Here is a 27,596-nt window from a genome sequence, read left to right on the forward strand (position 1 = left end):
CAAATAATTCTATGTTATTTTGCAAGATACTCTTGTAACTGTTGGAAATGTATCATGAGGTATATTTTAAATAAAAGCATAAGGAAACAGAAATAACAATACACAATAATACATAGTTTTGTTTCTTTTATTATTTCATCATTTTCATCAATACATAGTCTTGTTTTTTTATTATTTCATCATTTTCAGGAAATACAAGTAATCAATTCACACTTTGGAGAATAGGTGTTGATCCTCCTTCCTTGGCCATCAGGCAGAATTTCCAGGATGAAATTTTCAGGGGATTCAAGACCCTAAGACTTTCCAACTACTTATTGAAGTTACTGATGAATTAAGTGGGAATGAAACTACTCGGCTATCAGCCATTACTAGAATCATAATTCATGTGCTTCCTAAGACTACAACATGGCCAACTTCTTCCACAAAAACAGCTACAACTACAGTAAGTACTCATTGATGAACTGTGATTCTAAAGCAGTTTGAATTACTCATAAACATAGAAAGTTCTTGTGAACTCTCATAGGAGTTATACTTTTGGCAATGAAAGACATAAATGAAACAATTACTTTAATACAGTTAAACTCTTATCATTAAAATAAGGATAAATTATTGTGCTGTTAGGCATTAATTTTTAATCAAGGTAAGCATATCAATGTTAATCAGTTTTATATGTGCTTTGCTATTTAGTTTTAAATTATTAGTAATTCTATTGATTCTCATCATATCATACTTTTCCCAGTTGACATTAGTACTCATGAAGATTTTATTATGGGACTAGTACCATATTAGGCTTATAAAAGGTATCTAAAAGCTTACTTTTATTGAAAAATGACATCTCACTAGAAGAAAAAATAAATACTTTGCTTGCTTAGCTCAAGCTGCTATGATAAAAATGCCACAGATAGACTGGTTGAAACAACAAACATTTATAACTCATAGTTATAATATAATCTTGGACTGAGAAGTCCAAGATTAATGTAATAGCAGAACTGGTAAGAGCTAGTGAGGTCCTGCTTCCAGGTATGCAGATATCAATCTTGTCTCTCTGTCCTTACCTGGTGAAAAGAAGACTAGAAAACTCTGTCAGTTTTCTCTTATAAATCCTTTCATGAGGAATCCACACTCATGATCTAATTGCCTGCCAAATACCCCACATCCTAGTATTATTACATTGGGGGTTAAGATTTCAATGTGTGTGTGACAGTTGAGGAAATACAAACAGTAACTAACACATTTAGAACAACTTAAATAAACACTATGCACTGTCAAATGATAGTACAATTGTTACTTGAAAATAAGGTAAATTTACTCTGGAGGCCGTGAGGAAAATAATGACCATCTACCTGGCCCAAAAGACCAAATATCGTATGTTCTCCCTCATATGTGGACATTAGATCAAGGGCAAACACAACAAGGTGATTAGACTTTGATCACAAGATAAAAGTGAAAGCACACAAGGGAGGTGTGAGGATAGGTAAGACACCTAAAAAACTAGATAGCATTTGTTGCCCTCAATGCAGAGAAACTAAAGCAGATACCTTAAAAGCAACTGAGGCCAATAGGAGAAGGGGACCAGGAACTAGAGAAAAGGTTAGATCAAGAAGAATTAACCTAGAAGGTAACACACATGCACAGGAAATTAATGTGAGTCAACTCCCTATATAGCTATCCTTATCTCAACCAGCAAAAACCCTTGTTCCTTCCTATTATTGCTTATACTCTCTCTTCAACAAAATTAGAGATAAAGGCAAAATAGTTTCTGCTGGGTATTGATGGGGTGAGGGGGTGAGAGGGAGGGGGTGGGGGAATAAGGGAGGGGGTGGGGGGAGGGGGGAGAAATGACCCAAACATTGTATGCACATATGAATAAAAAAATAAAAATAGTAAAGAGAAGAAAAACTTTTCATGGGGGTGGCATAGATTCACATTGGAAATAATATATCCTAGAGAATTTTGAGAAAGCACCTAAGCTTTCTCAAGAAAGCTTAGAAGAAAGTGAAAATCTACCTTAGAAGGTAGATTTTTATAAGAACCAAGTGGGTGAGGCTGACGTGCAGTGAAAGAAAAATCAAGTCCATGGTAGATATGTAAAATATTAGAACATGAGATGCCTTGAGTAGAAAGCTGAGAAATTCAGATGTTAGTGAAGACAGGAAATTATGACCATTTCATATTACAGAAGATAAACTCAAAATGCGTGGTAAAGCTTCCTAATATGCAAATAAAGAGAAAGTACTAATGTGATAAAATCAGATGGTGTGGAACATGCTGTTTGATCTCAGACAGGCTGAGTTCAAATAGCCAAGGATGTTTTCACATCCTTGTCCTCATTAACATTAGTGTAACAGTAGTTACTAAGCTAAACCAAGAAGAGACGCCCTTGAGTTAAAACAGTTATTTGTTCAGAAAATTACAGAAAATTCCATTACTTGACTTCCTAGTTAAGAAACTTTGTGTTAGCAATACAAAATAAATATGATACAAATTTGGATGTAAGACTGGCAATTCTTCCAAATGTCCAGAAGAAAGAAATTAAAATATTCTCTGTGGGAAATTAAAATATACTAAGTCTCCAATTACTCATAAAAGTTTTTAAATCAGTGAATGTACATGATTAAAAGTAGTCAGATATATGAGAAAAAAATATAACGTAACCAAGAAACACTAGAACCACAAGAAGACAGAAACAAAAGTACAGTAAATACAGGTAATGAATTATCAAATACAAACCATACAGCAGTTATATTTATTAAGCTCAACAAATATTAAACCAATTTGAAATCTTATTAAGGTTTGAAGACTATAAAGATGACCACATTTGAAAACATCAACTATATCTAGGAATTAAAGAAAAAACTGAAATTATGACTTGATAGATATATTTAATGGCTCATAATTAAGAACTGAAAGTAGGTCTGGAGAAACTTTTAAAAAGAGATTTGGAGAGGCAAATTTGATCATACTACGAAAAAGGAAGAACATGAAAATGAGAATGAGAAAAGTAAGTTTAATTTGGACATGAGATGAAATGAAACAGAGAGAGAGACTGTAAATGTTCTTCAAAACCAATTGGAAGATACTAAACTATAAATTGAGGAAGTGCTGCAGTCCCACTGAGAAAAGAATAAAATCTATATCAAAACACATATAGAAGAACTGCAAAAGTTCCAAAAATAACAAGAAATAGTAAAAATCAGTTTTAAAAAAGATTTCAAAAGAATGTCTTCATAAAAGCTGACTTCATTATCTAAATGATGGAAGCCAGAAAAGTAGAAATGTTCAAGTTGTCAAAAGAAAATAACTACTAACCCAGGTTTTTGTATGCCTAACAAAACTGTACTTAGAAGTAAATAGATGCCTTTTGATTCCATTCTGGCAGTATCACACAGTTTTATTATGTAGTATTTTCATTAATTCACTTCAAAATATTCCCTAGCTCCTTACTTTCTAACAATATGGGGACTTTTAAGTTATCTATTCTTATGATAAGAGGTAATGTCCTGCAGATTTCAATCCACTAATGTCTGTTGAGACTTGTTTTGTGGCAAATATGCAACCAACGTGATGCAACATGGGCCTCTGTTGTGTGTCAAAAGTGATACTACAGACAACGATAAGAGTGATAGATTCAAGGGTTTATATTGGACAATTGATAATACATATGGACAAAGTAGGAATAATCCTCTACCAAAAACAAAGTCCAGAAGAATGATAGATTTTCATAGGAAAGATTTAAAAAAAAAAAAAAACAAACTTTAGGAAGAATATAAGAGACTATGCTATTAACTGTGGAATAGAGAAAACTTTTTTTTAAATAAAAAAAAACCCAGTCATAAGGAAAATTTTGAGAACACTGAATACATTAGAATAAAGATCTTCCTGATTGATGACAAAATGATACAATGTCTATTGTTTTCTTCAGAATAATCTGAGAAGGGAAGGAATAAGTAAGAGTAAAGATTAAATAAAACAGTATGAATTGACAATCATGGTTGTGTGATGATGGTATCTGGTGAATTATTGTACTATTTTAAAGTATTGTATATGTGTTAGGCATCACAAAAATAGTAAAATAACTGAAAGAGAAATAATCTGAGATGACTTATGAGCTTTGTTAAACTATTAGTGTTTAATATGTTAAATTGTTACCCAAATATCTTTAACAAATAAAATGCTTTCACTTACTGAATAAAACTCTGTTACCTACTACAAAGATTTTAGTCACACATTTTACATATTCAAGCTCTACGATTTATGGTTTTAAGCATGAATTTTCTTTCCATCATCAATAAATTAGTTTGTAGTTCCTCTCTCCACCCTAGGATATTTGTTCATGCAACTTTCGTTCATATTCCACAAATATACATTCAAATCAGGACAGTGTTGGCAATGGCCTAGTTATAATGTTGGTCATATTGTAAGATGTTAGACTGGCATTTCAAAAAGTTAAAATGAATTGCTTTTCATTTCAGGCTTAACAAGAATCTCACCTCCTTATTCTGAGTCTTCTCTGCTGGATCTCACTCTTTTGGGAGAGACTATTTTAGCTTGTACTGTTATGTGGGGAAAAATCTCAACTAGTGTTAACACAAGGATTTCTACTATCCAAATTCCTGATTAAGAAAGCAAAGTCTAGCAAAACAGAAAGCATTGTAATAAAACATATTAGACAAAATAAACAAATTCTGCAGCAAGAAGTGAATGGATTTTTAAATTTGTATTTGAGCTAAGTGGTATTGTAATTCATATACTTCCTTTGCAAAGTGCATTAGACCTCTAAAAGAGGCAGACTAATTAATGCTGTCTGGAAATGATTACCAACCTGTGACTTACGAATTTATTTTCAAAAAGTAAATGGTTTTCTCCATAAATCATATCAGCTTTAATGTCTGTATGTGTAGTTATATAGTATATACATGTCTACGGGGAGATATATGTGCCTCTCTTTGCAAAAAGTATTGCGAAACTAAAAGTAACTATAAATGCTTTAGCTAAATTTATCCATTGTACAGGAAGGAAAAAGTATTCCCAAATTGGCTATGACTTTCACTTGCTTGAGAGTAACTAATCAGATACACAAGCATACCTAAATATTTTAGATAGTTATTAGATGTTAATATTTCTTTCATTTTTTGTTTTGCTTTTTTTTGTGATCCTAGATTGAACCAAAACTTAGTGCATTCTAGACAAGTAATGTACCAAGTGAGCCATGTCCCCAGAGCTTTCACTTGTATTTTGTTTTTGAGATAGAGACTCCCAACTTTCTCCCTTGCTAACCTAGTACTCTTGATTCTCCTGCTTCTTCCTTCTGAGTAGCTGGGATGGCAGCTGTACACCACCACACTTAGTTTAAATGCCCAATATTTGTAAAGATGTATTAAAAGTACCACTAACTTGCTAGTATTTAGCTTTAGCAATATTAGTGTCTCAAGTTGTCATTTTACCAAGGTCATTAGTGTCATTAGTCATCAGTGTCATTAGTGCCTTTTTACAAACATGATGTCAAATCTTGGGCTACCTGTTAGCATACCAAGTTGAACAAGTTAGGGAAAAAACTTTCCAGATACACAAAATATAATATCTAAATGCAAATGGCTCAAGTAATAAAAAAATTGTTCGGAAAATTAGGAGACTATTGAAGCAAAATTTTAAAGATAACCATATACTAACGTAAGGAATATGGACTTTATTTCCCAATCAGGGATGATCTAAACAGGATTACAAGATGAGGGTGACAGAATCAGATATTTATTTCTATGTGCTTATGATTTTTCTGAATGGGGTATAGAAAACACGAAGGGAATGAAGGCAGATGGAAGAAGTATGAGCTAGTTTTTAATAATCCAGATGAAAGGCCCTAAAATAGGGCTCATGTAGAAATGAATTTCTATACCTGAAATAAACATGAGAAATAGAATTTATCATGTATTTTGTTTGAAACTCTTGAAGTACAATATGTATATTTATAATATGCCACGGGAAAGAGATTTTCTCTCAGGATTTAGCCATTATTATTATAGTCTGTATCTTTTATTATTATTACTAAAAGGCAGATTTTTCTATTTAAAATGTTAAATTAGATATGAAAACTTAAAAACATTTCTAAGTGGTTTAAGTATACTGCCAGAATTTTATCTGCTTCTAAAATATAACTATAAAAGCCCATTATAAAAATAGAACATTCTTAAAGCCAGATTGCTAATAGCGTGCCCCTGTGAGTTGTAAAGAAACAAAGGACTGATGATAAAAAGTTCAAAATTTTTCAAAATGAATTCAGTCATATTATCAATATTATAGTGTACATCTTCAGCGTGAAATCCACTGTCAGTGTAGATTTAACAAAAATTTCTACAGGCTCTTGAAAAAGAAATAGTCTTTCTCATAATTGTAATCTACTGAAGGCATTCCTTAAAGACCTCTGCATATTTTATGATGCCAAGTAAGTATGGTATTTGATAAGTCAAAGGACCAATGCCATACGTTATAAGAAAGGTATGTGATAATTCTTAATTGGGAGAGGTGTGGGGGTTCACGAACTGGTGCAAAATCTGATGATAGCTATGGCCCCTCTCTGCAGAACAAAGCACACATATATTTGTGCATGCAAGTTTATATTCCATTTTATAGACTTGTAAAACACACATCCATGGAACCCAAATTATGAAAACCTGACTAAAAACAATACGAATTTTTTTTTGGTAAAAAAATGTTTCTATTAGGAAAACATATTTATTTCCATTAGTATAAAATAAACAGGACAAGAGAAGTTACTCACATATAGCTATAGAGAAAACTGAGTAAAATATTCCTTAAATAGGTTGACACTTGGCTTGATAGATATAGGAATAAATAAAATAATACCTGAAGCCTAGGAAAGAAAATAAGAAGAAATAATTTTTCCTTAATCATAGAATCACTTTGTTTAAAAGCTAATAATAAATGAGCCCAACTCTTAATTAATTAAATAAATAGAACCATTTTCAATTGTCTGCTGATCAACTTTAGTCTATGAAACCATACCTGCTTATGCAGAGATTCCTCTCAGGGCAAGTAGAGAAGAAGGAAATTAAGTTATCTTTCATGAATTGAATTAGATTCTTCCGATTTAAATTCAGATTGTCTAAAGAGACAGTGAGGTAACTGGCTAGACATTATTTCCTGCAAATATAATCCCAAAGGAATTATGAATCAAAATTCCTGAAAGTATCTGCATGCAGCAAATTGAGCCTACTATAAAAATTTCAGAGCTAATGTCCATTTTGACAATATGAAGGATGGTAGAAACTTTAAATCATCGTAATTTATGACTATGCTTTTTACTTTGATTTCAACATAAAGAGTAGAAAAGAGATAGTCTATAAATAACACAGTCCAATCTTTTCATCAGTTCGTCTTGATAACACATCCATGTTTTATAATGTATATCAGTATAATGAAAATAAATTTAACCAATCAGTGAAGAATTAAGGAAAGGCCTAAGTGACAAAGATACAATTTTAGCATTTTTCATTTAATCTGAACTTTAAAGATTTATCCAAAGGACACAACGGCTGCTTAGAGACATTGAAGTCTTAAATCTTTGCAACCTTATATGTTTGGTCCACTATTGTGCTCATTGCCTATGCACACTACTTTTCCAAGGCTGGTTTTGATTCATGAAGGACCAGTCCTTTACTATCAGATACCTCAGATGATAGTTTGCATCAAATATTTATGGAACTTTATTCTCAGCCAATAATTTGGAACAGTGGTGTGGTAGAGAGAGCACTCTAGTTCATGAAACCCTTTTGGTAAATACCCAGACATTTGAAATCTGGTTGTTACATCTTTGGTAGATTAAAATTGGTGGTGATGGGAATATTTACACTGAAGAAACTGACAAATACCGAATAACAGGTTTTCTTTTGGTTTTGTCTTTTCAGAGTTTGCCTATCAGCTCACTACTGGACCTATCCATCTTATTCTTTGGTAGGCTTAGGAAGATAGAAAAAGCTTGAAGTGCATAGGGTTAGCAAAATGGCTATGCAAAATAAGCAAAAGTTGAACCCCCCCAAAAAAGGAAAGAACATGTACGTTATTTATTTACCTCTCATTCAAAGAATAATATAGCACTATGGTCAATATTAAAGCTCAAAGTCCACTGACACTTTCTGCTAACCTGAGTAAAATTTTTGCTTTTTGCAAAACTACAGTAAAGATCATATATATATATATATATATATATATGTGAACTATACTTTAACACCTATTCTGCCTTATCAGCCTAGAAAGTAGAACTCATTGTGATATTTCTGTGACCATCTGGCATCTACCCCCTGAACTAAATTTCTCTTGTTCTTTGTCTTTTCCTAATGTGAAGACTGAAATAACAACATAAGGCTAGTGCTAATAATAGTCACAAATTGTCCGCCTACTAAATGCTATAAATTCACATTAAGGCATTTTTGTCCCTCACAGCAATCTTACATGTTTGTTTTGCTGTTTCACTGCTTCCGTATTTCTTAAATTTGATTAATACATACAACCTTTTTAAGCAAAACAATTTCCCCTAACACCCTTATTTTTATAAAAGGAATAAGAGAAGATACATAAAATTATAACTTAAGTATAGTAGCAGAATTATAGCAAATCTGCATTTTCTCTCAAATTATTTCTAAGAATAATCAAATGGTAACGAAGATTGATATAATTGGTTGATGATGACAAATAAAGCCTTTATGGTTGGTCAGAAATTGGAGAGACTATGAGGAAGCATATTAAGGGAAGCATGTCCATTTCTCTATTTAATCTAACATAACATGCAGGATAAATGTTCGATGGGCTATGATACATGTATTATCCCTGTATAAAACAATAAAAGTGCCTTGGACCTTGGGAGGAGCTTGAAATCTTTGCTACATATCTTGGATCATTCTATTATTCAACTTCTATCTATCAAATAGTATAATTATTCTTCTTAAGTTGCAAATATGGTAACTCAGTAGATAAGTCACTCTTCTTTCTTCAGGTGTGATTTGGAATTAAAGTCTCCTGGTAACCTTAAAAACATTTTCACTTTCAAATATGTTGAGAAGTGACATGATATGCAACTGTTGGAGGATTTATTTCTGTGTTCTATGCCACATTTAACTCCTATTTTATTTAATGTCCTATAATAATGATAATCACATTTTACATTCATTTATTTCTTAGTCTTTGTATTGTGTCCAATCAACTCTCATTAGGAAACAAGCAGAGAATAACAAGATTATACAAGGAACTATTTCAAAAGGTATGGGAGACATTGAAGAAAAGCAGCACAGAGCATATCTGTCTGTCATTTCATAAGCAAATTACATCCTGGACAAATGATATGTCATTTCCTACTTTACTGCTTAAAAGTAAACCATTAAGCCTTCTTAAGCTACTAAACAGAAAATCCAGTTTATTTTTAAGGAAAGTATTGTTTTAACTAACAAAAAAAGGGAACGTTACTTATACTAGACTTTTATTTGGGAGCTCATGTACTTTAAGTATTAAAATTCTTATAAAAAAATCATCCTCCTCCCCCAGTAAAAAAAAAAAAATTGTATTTGGGCAAATATATTGAATTTCCTACAGAAAAGTCTTGAACGTTGTTAGACCTTCTCCACTTGAAAATTTTTGATATATATTATTTTACATATGCAAGAATAACACTCCAACTTTTATAAGAAAAAAAAGCTAGACAAGAGTTCATGTGTGAAGTAATAGTTCATGATATGGATTATAAATTTTTATCATATAATTTGTTACATATTTGCACATTTTCATACACTGATATCAAATTCAACACTATGTCATTTTAAGATAGAACTTCTTGATATTATTGTAAGTATAGTTTATTTTAAAAAGTTATTTGTAAACTAGAGGCCAAAAGAGTATTTAACATTTTATAAAATAAAAAAAGAGAAGTCCTAGAACTTTGATTATCTACTAATGTGGATAATCAAAGTGAAACAATCACTGAACAAAGTGATTTGAGAAATTTTATTTCAGATCATTGTGTTTTGCTTCCTTTATACCTTCTTACTATGGTGCTTTCACTCCAGAAAAATGACAGTTGAGCAATTAATTACTTTAAATTTCTATCTGTATATTTTAAGACATTTTCCTATGTGTTTTCTTTGTCTGTGCAATTATTGTCATTTGGTAAAATATATTAATTGAATTAAAGCCTAAGATGTGAGAGTAAACAAGAAGTTTGAGGAGAAACATAGTAAAGAAAACAAAAAAGCTAACTTTAAAATGATACCAATGCTCAGAAAATACTTTTAACATTAATTTCTAAAATTCTAATCATGTTGATTCACTCATGATATGAATAGATCTGCTAATTAAAGCAAAAAATGATTGAAATGAAAGCAATAGTAACAATCTAATTTCCTGTACATTCTATTAAGACAGTTTTTACATTGATGATGAAGGATCCCAAGACCCGGGTAAACTGGCAGAAAAAGAGAGGTCTTGGGAATAAAGCAAGGTCTTGGTTCCATCCCAGCGTTATAAAGCTGTGCTAAGTCACCAAGTTGAGCTTCAGTTTCCTTCTGTCAATGGGAATTAGTAATGGCTAATTCCTAAGCTCCTCCTAGTGTAGTGTTGAGCATAGGATGCATTAATGTTTAATAGCCTTATATTGGCTATTTTACAAATGTTTATTAATTGATTGAAAACACAGAAACAGACGGTTTGAAAACAGGAGTATAAATGATTGTTGTAAGTTTACCAAACCTCCAGTTCTCATTTGTAGAACTAAAATTTATTTTTATTTTCTAAAATTTATTTTAAATTTATCATTTCATAGTATTTTTCTTAGAGAATAGGCAAAACCAACATTTCTGCTTGATCTAGCAGTATTTTATTACTAAAAGTTAACATATGGAAGTTTGGTCTATCCTTAACTTGACATATTTGAGACACAGCATATAAACTTGAGTAAAAACTCCTTAGTGACAATCTTAAAAAGCCTTTTTCAGTGAGAGTTAAATGAAATGATTTGAAAGCCAGTAGAAATAAAATAAATTGTAATCTACTCGGTTATAGCGTTGAACATCTGCTGTGACTCTAATACCCACTGACGAAACATTTCATGACAGGGAAGATTATTATTATTGTCTTTTCTGTAAAATATAACAAGTTAAGTAATTAAGGTTATGAATCAAACCAAATTAACTGCACACAGCTGTAAGAAGCTTAGTGCATGACCAAATGACAGATGAGAAATTCCTTTGTTTTCACTGGTGATTTTCCTAATGGTGAGATAAATGTCCGATGACATACAAAGCCTGTCAATCCATTTATTTCATCACTCCTTATATTCATAGTGGGGAGGAGTAACTGCTCAATTGTTTGAGTACAGGAGTAGCTCTGTGTTGTCTGCGTAGGAAAACCTGCAAGCAATAGGAAAAATGTTTCAACCTACAGTTAAAAGCAATTTTTAATAAGGGTACCTTTTGTACAATAATATGTACAAATCAAACAACTTCCAGACTGGTCAAAATATAATAACTGAAATAAAATTTAGTTTTCTTAGAAGGAAATAATTCAGTTAATATTTGAACAAAACTTCCTACCTAGTCATTAAATTTATGCTTGTAAATCTATCAATACATACAATTTTCATGTTATATACCTCCAATGATGTAATCAAAGAGTCAACCATTTTTGCCCATGTTACAAAGGAAAAAGCTGAAACATCAGAATTCAAATACTTTTTTCAAAGATCACAGACTTAGTAAGTCGAAGAACCAAAAAGAATGTGAAAAAGGCAGAAATGCCTTTTGTTTGTGGAATCCTCTTACCAGTGTGGTGAGTTGGAATAAAAGAATGAAATAAAGAATTAAAAGGTAATATCATGCAAAGATCTATAAGCCCAAGAATGTATAGAGATTTACTTCCAATAAATCCAATTACAAACCTAGGGCAGATAATGTAGCAAATTGTGTCTTGAAGATTGTGAAAAACTCCAAAAGATGCCTGGGTTTTATGTAGGCCTCTGATGGACAGAATGAGAAGTAAACATATTTAGAAATAGTGGAAACTGAAGAACATAACAGCGAGAGCATATGGATTGCTCATAAAAGGAAAACAGCGAAGTCAAGAGCCCAAACAGAGGGTTGGCCTGAGTCAGGACCAGAAAAGAAGATATTAGGTAGAGTGATAAAGATGTGGAGTCAATGCATTGGATGTGGCACTTTGTCGTATAGACAGCACAAAGTTAATTTGGACAGTTTCGGAATCAAAAGTAGACCAGCAGAGTAAAGGATGGAATAGAGAACAAAATTTTAAAAACACAACATATAGGCAGCAAATCTACTCAGGTTGTTACTGTGAGAGGTAAGGCAAGAAAAAACACGCTTGTCCTCTTGAGTATTGTCTTTGAGGCTCTGAAGAACTTAAAAACAATTAAAACATAAGGTAATCATTTAATAAGCTATGGAAGCACAGAGAATATGAAGTGCTAACTCCCAAATTCAGTAAAACTTTTGAATCACCAATTGAAAGGGTGTGGAGAGTCAAGCCTGCACACAGTACACATTTAAATATTTACTCAGTGTACATGGATTACAAGAGGGATTAAAATAACTGTGTGTATTGTACAAAAGACATTATAAGGATCAAAAGAAACCAGAGATATGAAAGCTCTTGTCATAAACATACTATGTAAATTTAATCCATTAATATTATGTATAATCCCTATAGAATGATTTTGCTCTTTTTATGTCATTACACAAATATCTCAAGTTGTCTCACACTTTAAAATATAGATGTAGCTTTTTTTTATTGTAATAAAAGATTTATATATATTTTGTGTAAGTACATGAGAAAATGGGGGCGTGGGAGAAGGAGGGGAAAGAAACTGGAAAATCTGCCCTTGCTTATGTAGCAGGCAAAGCACAAGAACTGGAGATGAGTCTTCAGGCAATTGTCAGATGTCTTTAACTGGCTTTATATAACCAGATTCTCATGGACAAAGATGTATATTTACTTTTACAGGAAAACTATGGTGATTAACATAGATTGGATTTTTTTCCCTTAAAACTCATAAAATCTTCATTTTGGGGACAGGTAGCATAGCTTTCTGAAAAAACATGATCTTTGGAGATCCACAAATCTGTACATGAATACCAATTTTGTCCATTATGACTGGGAACCATTAAATAACACAGAAAACCAATCTGGGTCTCAGTTCCTCCTTTGTAAATTGGTGGTAGTGAACCCCTCTCTTCTTGGGGAATGTGAGAAAATTGAAATAGCTTACTAAAAAAGCATCTATCATGGCACACAATGGCTAGTAATCAAACAGTAGCCCAGCCTTTTTAGTTTTAAGGTTTTATATGTCCTTTGTATGGCGATTCTTAGAATACATTGAGTATTTAATTAATACTTGTTAGAAAGAAAGAAGTAATGAAGGAGGAAGGAAGGACGGTAGGTTAAGAGATGTAGACTGGAATCTCTTTCCTTATACTAGTAGTGGCAACTGTACTTGGTAGGAGTATTATAATTATTATTACTTTTTGAGGTGGAATCTTGTTATGTTTTATAGGATGATCTCAAACTTGTGAGATTAAGTGGTCCTCCAGCCTCAGCCTCCAGAGTAGCTGGGACTATAGATGCATGTCACTGCATACAGCTATTTCTTAATGACCTGAAAAATAACTCTATGTGATTAACAATTGAATTGTCTGTCATCTTTTTGTTTTACATATTAGTTGGAAATACAATAGAGAACTATTTATTTAGGAAATAAAGATGCCACATTTCAATGGACACTGCTGAGAGTAGTCTGATTTCTTGATCTTTCTTTGTCCAAACATGCCCATACTATTGTACTATAAAATAGAATGTTCAGTTATGCAATACTTAATCTCAACCACTACCAAAATTCAACAAAGTAGTATTTCTTTCACTGAATCATGTAAGAAATGCTGTTTCTGATACCACTCTTAATGGTTGATTCTTTTTTTGCAAATATCTTTTTTCTTCTCCCCACCTTGTATTATTCATTGCTGTGAAACCAGCCTCATGAATTGTTACCTTCACAGCACAGCTAATGAATACGTTCTCAAAACTTACCCTAGCTCATGCTGCCATCTGCTGGGAATGTACTGTTCCTTATTCATGGACATTAGATTAAAATGTAGGAACTTTATATTACTATCTTCTTAATCGTGACAATTTGGATGGTAATGGAAATTTCTGGAAACCCCTTTTTGTGCTTTTATTATAGGAAGCAGAAAAGGGCAACAATGATAGGATGCACTTTTGAAATAATACTTTGCCCTGTAAACAGCTTGCTTAGTCACCGTGTCTGTCATTTGGCCAAGGCTCATTTCTATTATCTCAGTGCCAAGAACTGCTTAGAATACACAAAGATGAGCAGGAAATGGCCTTGTTCCAAGGCTTTATTTCCCATGGAAAGAATCACAATTAAAGAAAGTAAATGGTGAAATGTTCTACATGATACAAGTAGAAATGTGAGCAACAAGGGTAGGTGGACATTGCAATTTCTACCCCAGAATCAGGCTTCTTGCAAAACAAAAGTGGAGGATTTTCCTCACAGAAAACAAACAAATGTTCACCAAAAGGGCAAGGCAAGAAAGAGGACACTGGCCAAAGGCAATGTTATGAACAGAGACACTCACTTCCAAAGAATAACATTTGTTTGTTTTTAGTGGCAGGATGAGGGCTTAGTTTATTATGCCATATACTTTATTTTTACATGTTGATTTTTAATTTTCAAATAAATATCATGATAATTTTAATAATAAAGAGAGAAGATACTGAAGTTTTGAACAGACTCAGTTTATAGTGTACTTCATATTTTTGTAAACAGTACTGTTAATGCTTAGTAAATATTTATTGCATTTCTTCAGATTACTACTTCTGTCTTAAAGAAGATTTTGTACTATTGGAGCCCTGATGACTGGTTTCCAGCAGTATTAACTCTAACAGGAGTTCTTTTCGTGATGTGTCTTTATGCTATTGCATGGTGCCTCGTCAAAGAGTAAGACTTTGATTTCTGCTTCAATTTGCATTTGTTCATAGCTCATAAAGTCCATCAAGAATGCCTAAAAGACCAGGATGAAGTGGGGAGAAAAGGTTGGAGAAAATTCATCATTTATTTTTGTTCCTTTAGAGACGCTGCCCTTATTGAAAATCACAACCAAGCTAAGAGATTACAGTATCACTCTTCTAGCTTTTGACCTAGCATGTTAAAGATCTTCCAGTTTGAAAGCTAATACTTTTTCCCTCAGTCATCAATCAAATCATTAATGCTAAAAACTGTTTATCTGAAAAAAGATAAAAAAATTGGATTTTAAATTTCCCTACAAAAAATAAATCAAATTTACTTGATATATTCATAAACAAGATGAAGACCTCTGATTATATTTACTTATCAAAGGATATATCTATATTCCTATTTTCCTTCCGGAAAATGCAAGATAAAATAATTTCAGTGGTAACTACAGAATGGTTGAATCCCATTGTAGAATTGTCTACTGAGCTGTTGTGGCTCAAATACTGTGGCAGGTGACCAGAATAGAAAGATAACAGACAGTACCTACCTTCAAGGAGCACAGCCCCCAAACCAGGAACTGATATTTTCTTATGAAAATTTATTAAAATGGTTTAAAGGAATTATTTTCATTTTAATATTCAGAAGAAATATTTATTGACATTATGTTTAGAATAGTTTATTTTTTGCATGGTGAGTGTTAACTGGGATTAAGATCAAAGAAGGAAACTAAGTTTAATCATTTTATTGAAAAATAAGCACTTAACTTCTGTTTACAAACATCCTCCCTGTTCTTTGTTCCTTTACCTACAGTGCTCCTGCCTGTTCAAGATTATTTCCTCATTGTCACAAATATCAGCAGTGTCAACCAAGTCTTACTGCCAAGGAGCCTGGGCAGGTACCAAGGTATAATTTCTTTCTTTAAGAAATTTTAGGCTTTATGAGTTGAGTCCTAAATAGTTCAGTATACTTCAATTTTAAAAATATCAAATGTCAATCACCCAGCTCTTTATCAATGCTTTAAGTAGCCTTATCCTACTACATAGGTACTTATTGATCACTTAAATGTTCTTCTAGACTTCTGGGCTAGCACAGAGCAAAGCTGGATTTAAGAATGAGAATTATAATATAGGACTGATATTTTCCTGCCACTAAATGGTATCACTACTGATGTCAAGCCATTTAATTATTTAATGATGAGGAGTATAAATGTTATGAGTCTAAAATGAAATATATCAACTTTTTACTTACAGCAGCATCAAGATTCATTACTTCTGTCTAGAAGAAAAGATACTATCTGGAATTATAAATAATAGGCACTTCTATTAATTTGAAATTTAGAGCATAAGTGACTATGATTTATAATATATGGAAAGCTATTAAGAGACACTTTAAGGAGTATTTAAATATAGCATTACATAGTGTTGATTTGCTTATTGATTTATATATGTAAATGATGCATCATTTATTACTATAAGCACTAAAATATATCTTTTGTGCTAAAGATTAAATAAATATCTCAAATATCTCCTTCATGATTTTAATAGATTTGAGTAATGACTCCAAATCAAACACAAAACCCAACTTGCTGCCTGGAAATCATCAGGTGAGGGTAAAGAGAAAACCCATGCCATAGATGCTAGGATTGTTACTCTCTCACTTTTCATAGGGTCCAAACAATGAAACAAGTAAGGTATCGTACATGCTAACTCATAAACTGCAATGAGGGGGTTGATGCAGCTTAGCTGCCAGTGGAATTGAAAACCGAGGGAGAAAGAGCTAACATTCAATTTAAAGTGGCTTAAAAATGACGTGTATTGGTATGGTGGCTTTCAAATTTCATCTCTTTCACTCTCTTTAATGTCTGAAAATAGATAGATGGAATTAAATGGCATAAATAATCTAGTGGTGTCCTAGCTAAGAATACCTGTGATACTCAGTCATCTTTATACAACTCAGGTATTTGAGTTGCATAAAACAGCTCTATATACAAAACTGTCTTTCAAGGGTGTTTTCATTGAGGTACTCACTTAATATACATATATATTTTAATTATAATTCAGGGCTGAGGCTGTGGCTCAAGTGATAGTGTGCTTGCCTTAACAATTGCAAGGCCCTAAATTCAAACCCCAGTACTGCCCAAAATATAAATAAAAATAAACTGTAGTTAAAACACTAAGTGAGAACCACACTGTTTTTCCGAACTACAGAATTTTTGTGTAAATCTATATTTGACTCAATGTCTTTGTCTAGGTAAAATATTTTTCTGGTCAACCCCAAAGTAATTAGCACTTATACTAGCTTAATCAATAATTTTAATTCGACAGGTATTTATGCAGAACTTAACTATTCAGATCATTCTGCAGATTACTTGAGAGAATTTAAGGAAGTATAAAACATGGCTTCCACTCTTAAAGAACTCATATTCCAACTGGGAAAAAGTATAGGTAAAACACTAAAGGGAATAATGTATAGAAGTTCATTAATTCTTAGAAACATTCACATTGCATGCAATAAGCTCCATAGTAATTCAGAGAGCAGTAAAGTCCTTGTGAGTTAGACTAGTCAGAGGAAATTTTGTTGTAGAATTAGCACTGGAAGTCACTTGAGGAAGGCACATTGTCTTTATAGATGGGGAACAGTAAGAAAGAGGCTACGTAGTCTTGACATTCACTCTTTCAGCCACCATCCAATTGTGTTATTTGTCAAAGCAATACTCTTTAAAAGAGTTATCTAGGCTAGCTGTCCACAATTTCTTGATTCCAAATATCTGTTCACCAGAAAAGGAAGTTTCCATGTATTGGACATTCTATCAATATGGTCCTTATCCATATCCACATGATTCACAATTTAGGGTAGATAAACCTAATTCTGATTTATCTGATCCTGTTATTGTAAAGGCAGTAGGAAGGCATTGTGTACCTTCCTTCTACATGACCTGGAGACATTTTGAAACAGTCAAATGCATATATGGCCTGAGAGAAGCCTTAGTATCGACTAGTAAATTGCTCTGTAACCATAGGAAGCTTTCAGTATGTTGTAAGTAATTACTTAATACATGAGTATTATACATGAGGAATAAACAAGGCAATCATTTTACTCTGTCGTCAGATTTCTTGAAGTATAAATGTTTCCAGTATAATGGAATCCTATTAGTAATTATAAGGTCATTGATAATATCAGCATTATCAAATACAAATTTGGAATAAAATAGTAATTGTAAATTTATTTTTTCTAGCCATCAATAGTTTATTATGGACGTGCAACTAATCCTGGTAAGAAGCAAAATATAATGTCAATGTTCTAATGTTTAAGAGGTATTTTAAAATATGAAAAAGTCTTCACAATATTGAGGAATAATTAGCATTGTCAAGTTTTGATTATTGAAAGATACTTAAGGGAGCTATAAATGCTTATATTTGCTTAAAGATGCATTAAAATAAGTTCTACCATTAAAAAATTATTTGTTTTTTCTTCATTACAATGATTCATGAACATTTAAGACACTTTTTTTTGAAACCTATACCCTGAAAATTCACAAATCCCATCTTTTATGGAAGTAGTTTTGAATACTTCTGTTATTTCCTATTAATCTCCATTGCTATGTGAATAGCCATAATTAATCATTTTTGCAAGCCAAGGCAATAGGCCTTTAATTGGCCTCACTTTTCCTTTCTACCATTCTTTTAAAAATTCGAATACTTCCTCCAGGGCTACTGTATAATAACACAGACTCTATGGAAAACACTGTGTGAGCATGTTCTAGATCTTAGCCCCTCTAAGCAAAAAGCATCCTAATGTTCAGTGAGTCTCATGAATATATTACTAGAGTGGTGATAATATTGAAAATTTTCTTCTAAAGAAATAAGAGACTTGCAGCCAAATTCACATTGTCAAAACTCCAAGTCCATCACTGATGAAAATGAGTTTGTTCTTCACTGTCTCTAGACAGACATAATCCCAAATATATTTCATTAATTCTGGGACTATAACACCATTTATATCTCCATAGGTCAATACTATGTATCATAGCTTTTGTTTTGTTTTTTGCAAAAGACATCATTGCCTATATTCTGGTTATATTTTCTTTTCATTTTATGCCCTTTCTGAATCCCTTCACCCTTCCTCAACTAGCTAACTCCTATTCGCAAAGCAAGACACCAACAACTTCACATCCCCTGAATAAACTTCCTTGAATGGGCATGTCTCTGCTCTACTCCTAATACGCTTACCAGCATTTATAATATCATTGGCTACTCTCCTTGTCTTCCTTACTGTAAACTTCTTAGAAGACAATATGAGATATTAATTGGATCTTTATCCCTGATGCCAAGTAAATGCTAGACACTCAAATTATGTTTGCTTCTAAGGGGATTTTCTGTTTAAGAGATTCCTGGTAACCTTTAAGAAGGTAAATATCATTGTACAACGGATTAGTGACAATAAAATGAGTAATCAGGTATAAGCTGTTCTTTCTACAGATTTTCTAGCACAAAAGATGAAAAAGATAGTATAGCAACACAACATAAATGGCTTTTCATGATTATTATAAAATATTTTATTCTAGAATAAGGTAAAGCTGTTTATCATCTTTTCTCTTTCTGGGCATGTGTATCTCATCTCAATGTGTGTATAATTAAGCTAAGGGAGAAATTTTATTGGAGTAACAAGTAGAGTAAACAATAGCTAAAGGTTTAGATGTTAAAGATGCAGCAGGAAGAACTGGAGTTTGTGTATAAGAGGGAAATAAGTTCATCATTTAAATTTCATATATCCTTATGGAAGCACTTAGTCCATCTTATCATCATACCTTCAAATGTATATTGGAGATATCATTTTTCTTAAAATATGCAGATGTCTGTGTTCTATTCCATAAGTTCTTGCCTAGGGCTGGGATGAATAAAACTTATATTCCTCTGGTGATCAGAATGTGCATCCAGGACGAAGAAACATAGAGGGATTGAAATGCTTAATGTGTGTCTTGTTCAATGGTGTGGGGGGAGTAGGCAGACCCCATCAGAAAGAACAAGGGTACTCTAAAATGTGAAGGCAGAAGAACTAAAGCATGAACTCATAGATAAGCATGAGACTAAAAGACCCAATAAGGGCCAGGCATGGTGTTGAATGTCTGTAATACCAATACTCCCAATATTCAGGAGGTTGAGGCAGGAAGATCCAAATTAGAGGATAGTATGGACCACATAGTGAGACACTGTCTCAAAAAAAAGAAAAGAAAAGCCAATAGAAAAGGCTCATGTGAAAAGCAACTGTTTTTCATATCACCCCATGTTGACTACTATGCACTTAAGTGTCTAGACAACCATAATTTGATTCTAAAAGTTAATAAATTTCAATCCATGTTATATCACAATTATGTCAAATACACTTCAATGAAGGGCCAACTAATATTCAAGTGCAACATTTCATTTCCTATATTATTACTCTCCACACCTTTTCCAGCTTTATCAGAAAATAAATATGTTTTCAGCAGCAATACATATCTCTGAGGGTTTCTAACATGTCACACAAGAGTGTTTATAATAAGGTACTGAATAATTTTCACATACATCAAAAACTTAGACAAAATAAAATTTTTGTAAATGAGAAAAAATAAAAACAAACAAAACTCTCTACAATCTTCCTATGACCACTGGATTATCTGTGCACCCTCTCTCTGTGTGCCCACAGCCTTGGAGTGCATTGCTTTATAGGCCAGTGTTAGGGAATCCATGCTGCTTGGAGGAAGACACTTTTTGGTTGTTTGTTCTTGAGATGGGGTCTTGCTCAGGCTGACCTCAAGCTTGCATTGTGATCCTTCTGCCTCAGTCTTCCAATATTGGTATTGCAGGTGCACCACCTGTCCTGTCTGAAGATATTGTTATCATCAAAGTCAAATCATTCTTTTCAGGCTTTCTGTCCATTGTTATTAAGGCATATTTTGGTGTGCTTCATATTTGAAATATGGCTTTATACAGTAGGTTTTTCTTATTGACCAAAATTAATTTCTCAAATTAATCTTATTTCTAGTAGTGTCTGCTATATAGAATCCAATTCCAATGCTGCTACATGTCTTTCCCCAAAAAGATTTCCTTGCAAGACTCTCCACTCTCTTCCTTACGCAACCCGAGCAACTGCTGCAATAATCTTTTCTACCCTGATACTTTTATTCATTATACATTTAACCTGGAGTAATGCAATCCTATTAAGGATCAGTGATCATTTCATGCGTGTGTGTGTGTTGTATATGTGTGTGTGTGTGTGTGTGTGCCCAATAGGTAAATTAATGCAGTGTTTTTTTCCATAGCCACCAAAGGGAGTGAATGTTCTCAGCCAATGAGGCCAACTTCACACACTGTGCTTTCCTTAGTTAGAAAACCACTCACTTATCTCTGTTTCTCCACCATGGACTCTCTTCCATTTTTCATGTCTTTGTGAATAATTCTAATATTCATACTGAAAATAAAAGTTTATTAAGTAAAAGAATATATTAAGTATGACAAGTTTGCTATTAAAAAATGCTTTATTTAACTCTCATTTCAAAAGAAAGGAATCAAAGTGATCCCCGATGTTAAATGCCAGAGTACAGTCCAGATGAGAATTAAACCCCTCCAACTCTATATAGCACTTACTCAGTGACTATGGGAGTGTCACCAATTCTAGGAATGAATCTCTCATATTAAATGTTAAAATTTCTGCTTTCTCAAATTCACTTTTGCTCTTTCTTTATATCCTAACTCCTCATTCAGCTGCTTAATTCATTTCTTTATTCTATGTGAGTTAAACCTTCTAGTCTTGCAGGCCAGCAGCTGCTGCTTATGACATAGAAAAGAAGAAGGAACTTTCCTTCTATCAGCCATTGACAAAAACTCCTAGACTTTTAAGCAATTTTTCAGACATACATACAAAAACTTATTTAATATTGATACCCATTCTAGGCGATAAGTACTAATTTACCAGTCCCATTTTATATATGAGGATATGAGACAGAGGGATGTAATATAACTTATATAATATTCACCACTGATAAATATGGGGACAGGATTCAAGCCCCAGTGGTTTATCTGTAGAGTCTGCAATTCAAATTCTCTAGATCAAATTCAGTATAGATATGATAAATAAGTTAGTGATTGAGAATTATTCTATTTTAACATTGTTTAGGTGTGCATGTGTATGTTCTGTATAATCTTGAAGATTTCTCCTCTTTCCTAACCTTTCTGTAAAAATTCTTTAGGATTGTGGGAGATGGAGTGTGCAGATGTTTTTGACAGTTGAGAGAAAACTTCCTCCAAAAGATAAGCTAGGGATTCAGGAGTACAGGGTAATTCTATAAGGTTTATTGAGAGAAAGTCAAAGAAATTCACTGGTGGAATATAATGATAAATGACAGCCAATGTATTTCTTGTGATTTTGTAAAGAAGATAAACTTAATAATTCAAACCCATCCTCTTTCTTAACAATAATATTGTTAATTATTGGTGAGCTAGTGTCAAGGGACTGATGCATTTTGAAGCATATATGCACCACTGAAGCAATGACTGATTATAAATTATCTCATTAAAGTATTAACACTAAAATATTTATACCTTTATTGGTCAACTTCATATTTTAAACATTTATGACATTCATGATTTTTTAAAAAGATTTTAACACAGTTTTTTTTTTCTTTTTATCAGTGTCAGGAATGCAATGTCTATTCAACAGTCAGACAGGGGAAGTCAAGATGTTGAACAATTAAACAAAGAAATGATTCCAGTGGAAGACGTTTGACTGTAATCAGCAGAAAGGTCATTATATCGTCATGTCACTTGCTTTATTTAAAAAGGTCTTTTTAAAACACAGCCTTTAACAATAAAACTGTGTCATTTTTTTTTCAATGTAGCTGGATCCTTTTGTGCAACCTTTCACATATTTTGATAGGTCTGAATTTTACTGCTGCAATTATGGTAATGTTTATATGCTACAGAGATGTGTTTGTTTTTAATGTAAAAGTCTACAGTGACATAGTAATCACCAATAAAAAATAAACTGAGTATTTCGATTGTGTTCAGACTGTGATTGTATTTCAACATTTAATATTAAGTTTTAAAATAGAAATTCTTCATATAAATAATTTGGAAAATAAAAAATTTACCATAAAACAAGACTACATTCTTCATTAAACTACCCAGAAATATAGTTTAATTTTCTTTTTTTGAAGGAAAAGATCATATATCTAAGTGATGAAATTTCATATCTTTTCATTGATGCACTTTCCCAACGTATTTTCAGACTGTCTCATGTGCTTACTTATGCTAATATCTTAATATAGCTCAAAAGTGTTAGAAATTCTATGCAAAATCAGTGGTATTTTACCAGTAACAATACTAAAAACAGAGCAAGTCTGCACTTGTTCAGGTTTTATGTAAGTGTATATCCTAAATCAGATGGTTTCCTAGAACAGGTTCCCCGAAAATACCATTTATAGGCAGATGGGTGTAGGGGGTTTACTGAAACATGCTTTAGTTATCATTCAATACTCAAGACAGCTAGAGAAGGACTGGCTAGAAGTAGATATGCATCACTGTTGCACAGAGCACTCATCAGAGCTTCCAGTCTGCAGGGAAAGTCATCTAAATTAGATGGTAAAGAAGTGAATAATAATTAGTGGTGTGGCTTTCAGACCAGCTGCAGCCCAGAAGGTCATTTTCTACTAGTATCCATATAACAAGGCAGGTAACCCATTAATCAGACACAGCTTTTTCCTCCTCGAATAGCTGAGACACCCACATAGCTGAAAGAGCTATCAGAACAAGACATAAAGGTCTAGACCACAAGAGCGTGCTGATAACTTGGTGTCTCTGCAAGTGCTCATACCTGATCCCAGATCTACTTCAGTTTGCCCCTAAATTGTTGTCTCCATAGACTTTGGCTTTTGTTGGTCTGATAGAAGACAGCCAGTAATGTGTAATTGTGGCAACATGGTTATTTAATATTCCATTTCTTCTTCAGATGATACACTCTGGGAGCTGTTTTTGTTTGTTTGTTTGTTTGTTTGTTTGTTTTGGAAAGGTGTGGGGGTTTTTGTTGCAGAAGGCCTGGATTTGCCATTAAGCCCTGTTACTCCATAAACGCCCCATGATGTCTTTCTTTACACAGATTCCTTCAGTTCTGTTGCCCAGGAGGCAGGATTGCTACCCTACCACTTATATCTGCTGCAGAGCCCTTTTCTGCTCTGAGCCCCATTCTTATTTGTTAGTTTTTAATGTCACCCAATAAACAGGTAAGTGTATTATTACCAGGTGTTGTGTTCTGTCTCAGTGAGTGGACCAGAGGTGTGATTCAAGTGGCAGACTTCCTGCTTTGCAAGCTTGAAGCCCTGAGTTCAATCCCCAATCCCACCAGGAAAAAAGAGGCCTGTTTTAGTGGGTGAGAAGTATAAAATAGAAGACTAGACTTTTTCTTTACTTTATATGGAGTATCATGACATATCCTAAACCAAAGGAACTATGAAAAAGAGAAATTGTTAAGGGGGCTGACCCCTGAATCTTTGTAGGCTTCATTTCCTGTCCTCTTTTGTGCATATACCTTATTAAGGTCTCCCACTTTTTTCCTTCTTATTGTTCAAATGTATAATTAATATGATGGTATAGACTTAATGGAACACTGCGGTGCTATATTTGTAAAATCATGGTTTCTTTTTACTGTATTGTGATGGGTCAGAGAATTAACCTAAACATGAGCTAGAACATAAGTATATATTACGGTCTATTTCTCAGATTGATAAAAATAACATACTCCCCAAATCAATGCCTTTATGCTAATAATCTGAGGCAGAGCTGATCTGCTCTAATGGAGCTTACCCAGGCCAGTCACTGAACTGGGGCTACTTCTTGCTTGATTTTGAGATAGCTTCCTCTAATCCACTTGGAGTAATCTAAATTTTGTAGAAGAGTTATGATGCAAAATTTTTAAAAATTAAAAAAAAAAAGACTTATGATACAAATGGAGCTCAGATGAGAACCACCACCACTGCCATCCTTTAAATCTGTAAGTGTAGCTCTAATCCCTGCCTTGCCCCACCTATCCAAAATTTGTGATATTGCTTTCAATTTATTGTCTTTTCCAGGGAGGAGGCAGTTTCAAAAGTTTATGTTTGATCTTTGTCACAGTCTAAGTCCATGAATGTGTTTTCTGCCAAGATTATATATGATTATACATTTCTGTCTGATTATGTATGATTATACATTTGAAATGTTCACAGATGAACCATGAGTTGAGCAGATAAACAATAAGCTGGACTTGGACTGAGACTCCATTTATTTTACCTGGTCTTAATGAGCTCAAAATCTGAGGTTATAGTGATGCCTTAGACTCTTATGAATCTATTACAACTTGAATCCTGTGTCCAAAATGACTAGTATTCCTCTTTTACACTGATTCACATACAGAAATAAACGGTCTAAGATTCCCTAGGAGGAAGGTCTATCGGGGAAAGGATTGCTGAAGTGTTTTATCTTCCTCATAAAGACCCAACTGTTAGTTTATGAATTCTTGGTCTCAAAATCATCTCATCTCTGGGTACTGGGCATGAGATCATGACTTTTTATTGAAGTGACTGACCTAAATCTTCAGATCATGAATCCTTTAATTGGTTTAGTTGTATAAATAATGAAATGCCCTAAGTGGCTATCCACTAATCTTGTACATGGAGCAATGTGTTCTAGTAATGGCTCTCATAACTCTGGTCAGACAATTCCAGCTGCCATTCTGACCACTTGCTGATTATGACATTTCTTGTTTTTGACTCTTTAAAGTGCATGGCTTCTCTTTTTATTATTCTGATATCCCCACTGCGATCAGTGTGCCAAATTTCAGCAACAATACCTACTACCAGCCTTGCTTACAGAAAGCAGCTTCCACTGATGTTCTTAATGGTGATGCTACTTGCCAGGAAATTCCTTGTTGTTGTAGTAAATTAAGTGTTCTTCGGGACTCCTTGTGGAACAAAATTAGGAAGTGAGTTTTCTGGTTTTATAGGCTATATCTACTCTATAGTGAAATTTCTGGGGACCATTTCGTCCCTTCCTAATCATCTACTATGAAAATTCTGCAATTCTTCTTTCATGTAGTACTTTCACTTTTTCAAACATAATAGGACTGTTTCTTGTGGTTTGTGTTATAGCGTTAATTATTCCTGTCATATAATTAATTCTTCATCATCACTATTATGTAAAATTTTCTAAATCTGTCAACCTTCACATCCTCAGGAGTTAGTACCATGTACTCTTTATGCTTCTGTTGGCATATACCCACTTGTTTCTGAAGCTGTTTTGGTGCATGGTTCTTTTCCTTCTATGGAAGAATCAGTTTTTCTCCAGTTGAGTGATATGTTTGCTTGACACTTATTATGGATCTGGTTCAGTCTTGATTTACTTACAAAATAAATTTCAAGGCATTGCCTTCAATCTAGTGAGAAACACTAGTCAATAATAAGGGTGGAGTGGGCCATTTCTACAGGCTCAGAGGGTTTCAAGGAAGGTAAGTTTCAAATTTAGTTCTCCAAATGTCTTGACTTGAGGTTTCACTTCTTCCCAATCAGGGTCCTGAGCAGAATTTGCAAACTGAATTTTCACTGGAGTTTCATGTCTCATGTAATTATGTCCTGGGCCAGAGCCTGGCTCTTTCTAATCTCTGGCTACCAGAGATAAGAGATAAGAGTTTCTTAGGAATTTAGACTGTTGAATTCCTTTTCTTTGTTTTTCCTCCTATCTTAGGGTAGATGAGAATGACTAGAATTGGCACATGCATGCATTAGCATTCATTTTTAAGGGAGGGTCCTCTCAGATAATATGTTTTTATAGTTGTGTTCAAAGTCAAAAATCATCAAGAAAACTACATGCTGATTACTACTCAAATGACTATCTTTTCAACTTACTATCACAAAAAAGTAAATCATTTCTTCCTCGAATAAATGTCTGTATTTAAGTCCTTAACCTATGTTTCAATTGGGCTATTAGTTTTATTGCTAATGAGTTCTAGGAATTCCTTACCTATTTTGGAGATTAACACCTTAAGGGTTAATCCCATTAACTCTTCTGTAGGTTGAATTTTCACATTTTGATTGCTATGCAGAGCTGTTTAGTTTGATGTAGTTCCAATTTTCTGCTTTTTGGGTTTTTTTACTTGTGCTTTTGGTGTCATATCCAAGAAATCATCAAGATTAATGCCAAAAATCTTTCCCTTGATAGTTTCCTCTAGTAGTTATATGGTTTGGGATTTTACATTTAAGTCTTTAGTTCACTTTGAGTTAATTTCTGTGTATGATGCAAAGAAAGGATCCATGTTCTTCATTTTCTTATGGATATCCAATTGCCCAACACCTTTTTTTTTTAATGGAACTGGGATTTGAACTCAGGACTCACATTTGTAAAGCAGTCACTCTACTACTTGAACCACACCTCTGGTCCATTTCACTCTAGTTATTGTGGAGATGGGGGCCTCATGAATTATTTGCCCAAGCTGAACCCAAACCACAATCCTCCCAGTCTCAGACTCCTACAATCCTCCCAGTCTCAGACTC

At 33.3% G+C, this 27,596-nt stretch overlaps 1 protein-coding gene across 1 annotated transcript in view; it reads left to right on the plus strand.

Annotated features, from left to right (window-relative positions):
* The window catches only part of LOC141418042 (cadherin-related family member 4-like), a 125,918-nt gene extending 103,114 nt beyond the window's left edge, over positions 1-22,804 (plus strand). The window contains 5 exon segments of the mRNA XM_074057899.1: positions 190-273; positions 276-442; positions 14,895-15,025; positions 15,851-15,943; positions 22,711-22,804. Coding sequence (XP_073914000.1) covers positions 190-273; positions 276-442; positions 14,895-15,025; positions 15,851-15,943; positions 22,711-22,804 — 569 coding nt within the window.
* The last annotated feature ends 4,792 nt before the right edge of the window (positions 22,805-27,596 follow it).

This window comes from Castor canadensis, chromosome 2 (genome assembly GCF_047511655.1).
Source record: "Castor canadensis chromosome 2, mCasCan1.hap1v2, whole genome shotgun sequence".
Taxonomy (NCBI): domain Eukaryota; kingdom Metazoa; phylum Chordata; class Mammalia; order Rodentia; family Castoridae; genus Castor; species Castor canadensis.